Source organism: Salminus brasiliensis, chromosome 5 (genome assembly GCF_030463535.1).
Source record: "Salminus brasiliensis chromosome 5, fSalBra1.hap2, whole genome shotgun sequence".
NCBI lineage: Eukaryota > Metazoa > Chordata > Actinopteri > Characiformes > Bryconidae > Salminus > Salminus brasiliensis.
In genome coordinates, this window is record NC_132882.1 from 38,989,025 (window position 1) to 38,999,191 (window position 10,167).

General features: G+C 40.0%; 1 protein-coding gene across 5 annotated transcripts in view; it reads right to left on the reverse strand.

The window, feature by feature from the left end:
• dlgap1b (discs, large (Drosophila) homolog-associated protein 1b) overlaps positions 1-10,167 on the reverse strand; it is a 130,326-nt gene that overhangs the window by 50,717 nt on the left and 69,442 nt on the right. For all 5 annotated transcript variants that reach the window (XM_072680288.1, XM_072680287.1, XM_072680286.1 and 2 more), the window contains 2 exons: positions 8,650-8,858; positions 862-1,042 (listed from right to left, as the gene is read on the reverse strand). In XM_072680288.1, the coding sequence (XP_072536389.1) occupies positions 862-1,042; positions 8,650-8,858 (390 nt within the window). The remainder of the gene's footprint in view (positions 1-861; positions 1,043-8,649; positions 8,859-10,167) is intronic.

Below are 10,167 nucleotides of genomic sequence, written 5' to 3' on the forward strand. Positions count from 1 at the left end.
TGTAAAGTCCCACATCAAAATGCCTTCTTTACATACTGGCAAACTCTACATAAATTTTGCGCATAGAATCAATTTAATAAGATCTGGAAATACAGTGCATATTATTTTTTGTATCTGTTGGAGACAGTTTTAGTAGATCATACAAAGTTCTTAGGATTCGTATTATATCTTCGAATTCGAATATAATTTTAAATAATTTCTCCTAATAACTGCTTAAACTCCTTTGACTTTTACCTTCTTTAACCATATCACATTGTTGATTCACCAACTGTTGTTGCAACTGAAAATTTGTTACAGTAATCACAATACTACTGGTTTGTCATGTCAATCACATCAAGAAATGTGTGTGGGGGGGCATATATGTCAATCACAAAACAGAGAAACAGCATATGGTCAGATCACAGAAGAGTACTGTGAAAGCAGATGGAACAGTGTAATGCATTGGGATATGGAGCAAAGCCAAGGTTTCTGGAACCAAAATAGTTCCATGCTGTAGGTTCTGGCTACATGCCTTTGCCTCACTTTCCTTGCTCTTGCTATTTTCTTCCCACCTTCATTTCATCAAAGGAGAGGGCACATCAAGAACGATCTTAGGTAGACTCTTAAACTGGGACTACACAAAGTACAAAATACTTTTGGTGGGATTTTTAATTTAAGAGTATTTTCATACATTTCAGTTTCACCATGTTGAAATGTTGAACACATTTTTTTAGTTTTTTTGTTTTTTTTTTTAGACATAAAAAAAACATGGGACATCATGTCATCAGAGGCGTTTATGATTACTAATGTGTGTTTCATTATTTCATAAGTACAGGCATAACATATCAGGTCAGCATCTGAGATAAGGAGCAAATGACCAACCTGACTGATGGTGCTCATGGCCCGCATGTAGCTCTCATTTCGGGAGCGGAATTTGGGCGAGGTCAGCAGGCCTGCCGGGTCCAGGCTGTCCAAACTGCGGTTGATGGACACTTCACTCACCGCTCGCAAGTAACTGTGGCTCCGGATCTGCAGCTTGGGTGAATGGGACTCCGTACTAATCCTGGAGCAAGAGATTTATACAATTAGTTAGATTAATAGGGAAATAGGTAAGAAGATAGACAAGAAAGAGTTAAGAACAGACAATACTGTTGATTTTGTTACTTGCAAGAACTATGGGCTCTGTCAGTTTGGTTTAAACAAAAAGAAACCCCCAAAAAACAATTACACAAAAACAAATTATTAGCCTATTAGCCAAACATAATGTATTAGCTGGGCAAGATGGCAATATTTTATCATATTGTGACAAATTGTTATCATGATACACAATATGCATTTCTAAACATATCAAGGACACTGATCAACTGCCAACAGTTTTTTAATCAAATCATGATATATATTGTGTATCACGAAAAAGTCTTTAAATACAGTGATATAGTATTTTTACCATATCACCCAGCCTTACTGATTTTTACAAACAGATACTAGTTAGGGACGCAATAGGAACACAATGGATTCTTGTGACAGGGGGTGATTTTAATATAACACTAAACCCCCATCTAGATTAATTCAGGTGCATAGGTATTTGGAGAATTATTTAAAATAAAGCAAATCAAAATGTGATTATAGACTTTCACAAAAGGTTTCACAAAAATATTGCATTATCCATTTTACTTTTTTACAAAATACCAGGGATGGCTTGCTTATACAGCTTCCCAAATTAGGACAATGGTAGGATGGGGTAAACCCAGTTATAGATCACGATGGAAAGAGATTTGTTAGGGAGGGGATTCCCAGTGAGCATGTTGGTTGGAGATCCTTTTTTGACTTTCAATTTATCTTATCCCTTGAAAGTGTGCAATACAATTTGAAGACCAGGGCTGAAATCATTAAATGGTTCACCTACGACCCAAACTTCACACCCACAATATGATGGGAGGTTTATTGATTTGGCCAGAAAAGGCCTCACAGCATATTGCACTCTGTTAAATCGAGGTGTGGTTTTAAGTTTCTTGGAGCTATAAGAACTATTAGTTTACATAATCAGAATCTTTTTTGAGATTTCCAAATTAGAGACATTATTGGCAGGACATTTCTAAAGGACACCATAATGTCCACAATTTAAAAGGAAGCAATCGCAGGAAGAATGAAATCAGAGTGAACAATGTTCTGCCTCCTGGAAAGTCTTAACAGGAAGAATGCAATTCATTTACTCCAGCTCAAAAACTTTTTGTGACTTTTAATGTATTCAAATTAATGTATTTTTGGGTTGATATAGTTGAACTATATGGGTTGATATTTTTCATATATATATATATATATATATATATATATATATATATATATATATATATATATATATATATATAAAAGCATGAATGTTGGCTCCCACAGACCACGGACACCCCAAATCTTAGTAAAGTCGTTACCTGCATGAGAGACACCTGTCCCAAATTGTCACCTGTGTAAAAGGCCACCTGCCAAGAGACTCAGTGACACTCCAACATCTCCACCATGGGCAAGACTAAAGAGCTGTCTAAAGATATCAGGGACAAAATTGTTGACCTACACAAGGCTGGTATGGGCTACAAAGCCATAAGTAAGAAGCTGGATGAGGTGACAACTGTTGGTGCAATTATTTGGAAGTGGAAGAAGTACGACATTACTGTCAATCGACCTAGGCCTGGAGCTCCATGCAAGATATCACCTTGTGGAGTCTCCTCGATCATGAGAAAGGTTAAAAATCAGCCAAGAACTACACAGGAGGAGCTGGTTAATGATCTCAAGGCAGCTGGGACCACAGTCTCCAAACAAACCATTTGGTAATCCACTGAGATGTAATGGTTTAAAATCCTGCAGTGCACGCAAGGTTCCTCTGCTCAAGAAGGCTCATGTCCAGGCCCGCCTCAAGTTCGCCAATGAACATATTAATGACTCTGAGAGAGACTGGGAAAGGGTGCTGTGGTCAGATGAGACCAAAATTGAGCTCTTTGGCCTCAACTCAACTCAACGTGTTTGGAGGAAGAAAAATACAGAACATGACCCTAAGAACACCATCCCCACAGTCAAGCATGGTGGTTTAAGTATTATGTTTTGGGGGTGTTTTTCTTTTAAGGGCACAGGCCAACTTTACCGCATTGACGGGAAGATGAACGGGGCCATGTATCGCAAAATCCTGGGTGACAACCTCCTTGCCTCTGCCAGGGCACTGAAAATGGGTCGTGGATGGGTCTTCCAGCACGACAACGAAAACATACAGCCAAGGAGTGGCTCCATAAGAAGCATATCAAGGTCATGGAACGGCCTAGCCAGTCTGCTGACCTCAATCCCATAGAAAATCTATGGAGAGAGCTCAAGCTTCGCGTTTCCAAATGCACACCTAAAAACCTTAAGGATTTGAAGATGATCTGCAGAGAGGAGTGGGCCAAAATTACTCCTGAAGTGTGTGCAAACCTTATAAAAAACTACAAGAAACATCTGACTGCTGTGCTTGCCAACAAGGGTTTTCCCACCAAGCATTAAATTATGTTTTACTAGGGGCTCAAATACTTATTTCCTTCAGTGAAATTAAAGTTAATTTTTGTAATTTTCTCAGTTTTTCTTTTGATATTCTATGAGTCACTGTTAAAATAAAGCTTGCATAAAATGATGAGACATTTAATTTTTTTGTATTAAAACTTTTAAAGTCAGTGGGGGGTAAAATACTTATTTCCTCCACTGTATATATACACTGCTCAAAAAAATAAAGGGAACACTTAACACAACATAACTCCAAGTAAATTAAACTTCTGTGAAATCAAACTGTCCACTTAGGAAGCAACACTGATTGACAATTTCACATGCTGTTGTGCAAATGGAATAGACAACAGGTGGAAATTATTGGCAATTAGCAAGACACACTCAATAAAGGAGTGGTTCTGTAGGTGGGGACCACAGACCACTTCTCCGCACCTATGCTTTCTGGCTGATGTTTTGATCACTTTTGAATGTTGGTGGTGCTTTCACACTCATGGTAGCATGAGACTGACTCTACAACCCACACAAGTGGCTCAGGTAGTGCAGCTCATCCAGGATGGCACATCAATGTGGAGGCTGGAGGCGCTACTAGGAGACAGGCCAGTACACCAGGAGATGTGGCGGAGGCTGTAGGAGGGCAACAACCCAGCAGCAAGACCGCTACCTCCGCCTTTGTGCAAGAAGGAACAGGAGGAGCACTGCCAGAACCCTGCAAAATGACCTCCAGCAGGCCACAGTGCATGTGTCCGCACAAACGGTTAGAAACCGACTCCATGAGGATGGTATGAGGGCCCGACGTCCACAGATGGGGGTTGTGCTCACAGCCCAACACCGTGCAGGACGCTTGGCATTTGCCAGAGAACACCAGGATTGGCAAATTCACCACTGGCGCCCTATGCTCTTCACAGATGAAAGCAGGTTCACACTGAGCACATGTGACAGACGTGACAGAGTCTGGAGATGCCGTGGAGAGCGATCTGCTGCCTGCAACATCCTTCAGCATGACTGGTTTGGCAGTGGGTCTGTAATGGTGTGGGGTGGCATTTCTTTGGAGGGCCGCACAGCCCTCCATGTGCTCGCCAGAGGTAGCCTAACTGCCATTAGGTACCGAGATGAGATCCTCAGATCCCTTGTGAGACCATATGCTGGTGTGGTTGGCCCTGGGTTCCTCCAAATGCAGGACAATGCTAGACCTCATGTGGCTGGAGTGTGTCAGCAGTTCCTGCAAGATGAAGGCATTGAAGCTATGGACTGGCCCGCCCATTCTCCAGACCTGAATCCGATTGAGCACATCTGGGACATCATGTTTTGCTCCATCCACAAACGGCACGTTGCACCACAGACTGTCCAGGAGTTGGCGGATGCTTTAGTCCAGGTCTGGGAAAAGATCCCTTAGGAGACCATCCGCCACCTTATCAGGAGCATGCCCAGGCGTTGTAGGCACGTGGAGGCCACTTTTTTGTGTGACTCCAAATCCAGGCCTCCATTTGTTAATAAATGTGATTTCCATTGATGATTTTTGTGTGATTTTGTTGTCAGCACATTTAACTTTGTACAGAACAAAATATTTAATGAGAATATTTCATTCATTCAGATCTAGGATGAGTTATTTGAGTGTTCCCTTTTTTTTTTGAGCAGTGTATATACACAACACACCAACTGTTTAATATCGGGCTATAACCATTTTTTTTGCATTTTTTGAGAGCCTGAACAGCTCATTCAATCATTGATTCAGTAATTTATTAGATATTTGGGTTTCATTTATTAAAACCCAACACCAATTAAAACACCAAACACGTATTGGCAAATCAACATCTAAATGTGGATTACATATAAACTACATTTAAAGCAAAGAGTGAACTGTATAATAAAGTAAAAAGCTTGCCTTTTATCATGGTTTAAGGTTTTTGTTCGAATGCAATGCTTTGCTTAATGTGATCCATTAAGATATGAATGTTTAATTAATGTTTTGCATTTGTATAAAAATAGAAAAAAAGTGTCCAACTAGAAATAAATGAATCTAATAAACATTTTTTTAATACATGCGCACACACACTATGTCCCTCTGGGTTGGCTATGTCTTAATTATGGATGTGGTTCTTAAAATAGAGTGTGGTTACAGCAGCGAGAAAAAACACATTATTCATTCTCCACTGAAGTAGAGCATTGAAGGAACAGAGAAAAGAAAAGAAAGACGAATGAAGAAAAGATGCTAATATGCGGTTATAATAAGTATTAACAAAAAAAAATCCAATCTAAGAAAAAACTATTGTACACATGAATATATTATACTGACAAAATAGAATAACTGGAAATCTTTATTTCGCCAAGTATGTTACACATTGTGACGAGTGGTAAATGAGTCAGATGCTTGCGGGTGTAAAGTAAAGAAAATACTTTAAAATAATAATAATAAAAAAAAGGCCAAGACAATACACCAAGGTTCGATAAACAGATCTAACAGGGCAGATAAAGAACAGACAGAATCATAAACTAAGACACAATACAGAGTCAAAACCAGAAGAGCCAACAACCAGGCAAACAGACCAAAAGGTGCAAAACCAAGAACCAGAAAAACGAAACAGGCAGTAATCAGTACACGAGATGATAATAGTTCATAAGGCAACAAAAAGTTGCCAATACTTTGCAAGATGTGCCATGTAGTGAGATAAGGGATTCTGGGAATTGGAGTCCATTGGAGCCCACGACCCACACAGCCAGGGCGCTTGACAGGAGAACATCGCCCGGGCGAACTCCATGGCGAGAGGAGGCAGGGCGAGCGGAGGACGTGCAGGATCGACAACGAAGGCCGGGGGAATCCCACGAGCGACCGTGGAGCTGGACGGGACAGATGACGTCTGAAAATCGTCTGACACTACATCCTCTGGTACACCAAAAATACGAAAGGGATGTTGCAGTTTGAAACGCTGTGGATAGTTGTGAAAAAGGTATGAACCTAATGCCCTTTGAGAATCAATCTACTACAGTGAGAATGATTGTACAATTTTGAGATTCTGGTAAATCTGTGACGAAATCCACCACTAAGTGGGACCAGGGACATGAGGATACTGAAAAAGGCAGAGTTTTCCAGCAGGCAGAGGACGAGGGATTTTACATTGGGAACAACAGAAACTGTGTACATCACCCAACATACATTCCCACCAGTATTTATCTGCTACCAACTGATATGTTTCTTTGCACGCATATGAACTTGAGTGACATCGCATTCTTAATCCATAGGGTTTAATAGGATGTAGGGCCACCCTTTGCAGCTATAACAGCTCCATCTCTTCTGGGAAGACTTTCCACAAGGTTTAGGAGTGTTAATGGGAATATTTTACCATTCTTCCAGAAGCGTATTTGTAAGGTCAGACTATGATGTTGGACGAGAAGGCCTGACTCACAGTCTCCACTCTAATTCATCCCAAAGGTTGGAGGTCAGGACTCAAACTTACCCATCTCATGTCTTAATGGACCTTGCTTTGTGCACTGGTGCACAGTCATGTTGGAACAGGAAGGGGCCATCCTCAAACTGTTCCCGCAAAGTTGGAAGCATAAAATTGACCAAAAATATTTTATTTACATTATGTACTCAAGACCATAAAAAAACTCATTTAGACTCTGCCTTGTCTCAGTATTGGTGTAAGGTGGACTCAGGAATTGTTGAGACCAATCCAATACATCTGTTTGAGTTAGAAACTGGTTGTTACTGTTTTAGAATAACAGTCAGTGTGGAACAATAAATGTGCTTAAAAGCTCAACTCAAATTTTTTACTTAAATTATTTTAAATTAATTTTTTGTTTAACCAATTATTTGTTTGAGGGCAGATTAAAATGTTATGATGTTTTCAATAACAAAAACGGAAGGAAAGGATGTTGATTTGTATTTAGCTGAGTTGTGATGATGATTCTTTGTCCCTTCTATAAAATTGAATCATAAGTCATAATTTGGTTCTAAAAGTTACACTGCCTTTAGCTTGACTATATTATGACAATTAATTACAATTTTTTTTGTCTTATAAGGTAAAAAGCATCATTTTAGTTCCTTTGAGAACTCGCTGGTCACTCAATCTACAGAAGCTCAAAGCCTTGGTGTAGTCATGGATGATCGTTCTCAAGTCATGTTGCAAAAGTAACTCGGTCATGCAGATTTCTCCTGTACAACCTCTGTAGAATTTGACCCTTTCTCTCTAGAGGCCACCCAGGTGTTTGTTCAGTCTCTCGTCTCTTCAAGACTTGACTACTGCAACTCTCTTATGGCTGGTCTCCTTCTGCAACTTCCAGAATGCAGCAGCACATGTCGTCTTCAACGTTTTAAATTCAGCCCTGCTGTGTTCTCTCAACTGGCTTCCTGTAGCTGCCCGCATCAGATTCAAAACCTTAACGCTGGCCTACAAAGCCAAGAATGGACAAGCCCCTCTTGGTCAAAAGCCGATCTGCACCAAGAGCCCTTTGTGCTTCAAGTATGGCTCGGCTTGACCCGCCATCCCTTAAAATCCACGGAAGACAAGCGTACAGGCTTTTTTCAGTCCTGGCACCAAAGTGGTGGAACAAACTTCCCCTGGGTGCCCGAACCGCACGCTGTCTTCAAACACAGACTGAAGACCCACCTCTTCCAAGAGTAGCGAAGAGTAGAGTATTATGGTCTCTAAATAAATAAATAAATGAAGTCTCTACCATTTTCTATACTGGAAATATAAAGTCCCTAGATCCTGCAGCCCAAAGGTTATGCAAACATGAAGCCAATAAGCAAATCCAAAAGGTACAATGCAAACATCACCAGTGTTTTCTAATAATGCATCATAACTTTAAACCCTAAATTTGGTTTGCATTTGAAAGGCATTATTACATTTTGCATCCAACAATGGCTAATGCCAATCCTTAAACAAAGAATATGTTGCAATAGTTATTCACTGGTTCTCAACTACAATTAATACAGTCTTAATTATATTAATTCAATAGACAATTAATTTAAATATGATATGCAAATATCCATATGGATTGGTGTTTTCTCTGCATGACACATCTAGAGCAGAGCCCAAGGGACTTCATAATCAGATGATGAGATAAATCAGATATTTAAAAAAATTATGGAAAACTGGGGAGAGGGGGAATACATGTGTACAGGCATACATGTATAAAACACATGCTTACTTAAGTGTAGCCATCTCTGTGAGTGATGGCTGTGTGGCCTTCAGGTAGCTAGCTCTCCGTGCCTGGGCCTTGGGTGAGGGTTTAGGGCTGCAGTCTGAATCTCCGCTGTCATCTTCCGCCATGGCCTTCATGTAGCTCCCACTACGTATCCGCCTGCAAGGGATTTCATCATCCCGAGCAGAGAAGTCACACCACTCATCCTGAGGCACCTGCAGGTCAGAGAAAGAGAGTTGGATTGCTGCCAGGATGGCTTGCCAATGTTTATGAAACCATGAATTCTGGATTGGACCAGCAAATTATAGATTAGAATATGAGGGCAACAAAAAACAAAACAAAATCAACAAATAGGTGATGCAGAAAGGCAATGACCCCAATGACAATGACAAGTAAGTCTAAACATAAGTGGTTAAGCAGGAGAGATTCTGAGAGTCTTGAATATCCATGTCAAAGGTCAGATCCTAACCCAAATGTTGTGGAAGGACCTAAAGCGAGCAGTTTATGTGGTGGAGTCCACAAACAACTACATTGGAACTACATTGAAACTACATTAAACTACAATGTTCCTCCAAACATTTGTGCTGAATTGATCATCAGTTTCCGGAAACATTTAGTTAGTTATTCCTAGTTCAAGAGGCAGTAACAAACCAGTTTCTAAAGGCAAAAGTTTCAACATTAAGATGTTTAATGTTGGATGATTATGCTCAATAATATAAAAAACTTTGCATCATTTGTTTACTTTATTTTTATGTAGTTTTAGAAGAATATATATGTGGCACTGTAACTTGCCACTACTCTAATTTTAGCAGTTATCTAAAACTACTGCATAGTTCTGTATATACCTGAACTGAGAGCCATAGGGCACAGCTTTAAACCTTAGTCAAACCTTTATTCAGCTTGACTGGATATGAACCAGTCAACATGGAACTATTCTTGAGACTTACTGCTACACAAAAATAGTAGATGAATCACATTTGGAACACAAACATATGTATGCCATTAAAAAATAGCTACAAGGCTATAAAAACACCTGTATACTGCATTGTTTCACATTTCATCCTTGGTCTCAATACTTCACTTCTCTAAGAAGAATAACTATCATTTTACAATATCCACCAAATCTGCTTCACCCAGCATTGCCTATTTTGGAGGGAGTTAGGGTAGTAGTGCAGACGGTGACGTGGGTTGCATGCCAACACTGACCATTCTTGTTTAAGCACTTTGCTCTTTTTCTACTTACTCTGGGAAAAGGGAAAAGCCGACAATCTACTTTCATTGCTGAAAAAAACGAAAAGGAAGACTACACAAGAGAAACAAAGGAAGGTACTGTCCTTGAGGCAAGCAAAGTATGCTGTCTCTAAAGAATGTTTTTTTCATCCAAGGTAGAGAATGGAAATGAGGTGCGAGAAAGAAAAAAGCAAGTAGGTCTCTGAATGGTCACTTTATTCTCCCTGTGAATGTTCCTGCTGCTACAGTTACAGCCCTGACCTCAGTGCCCATAAGTTGGTTCATTCTACTGCA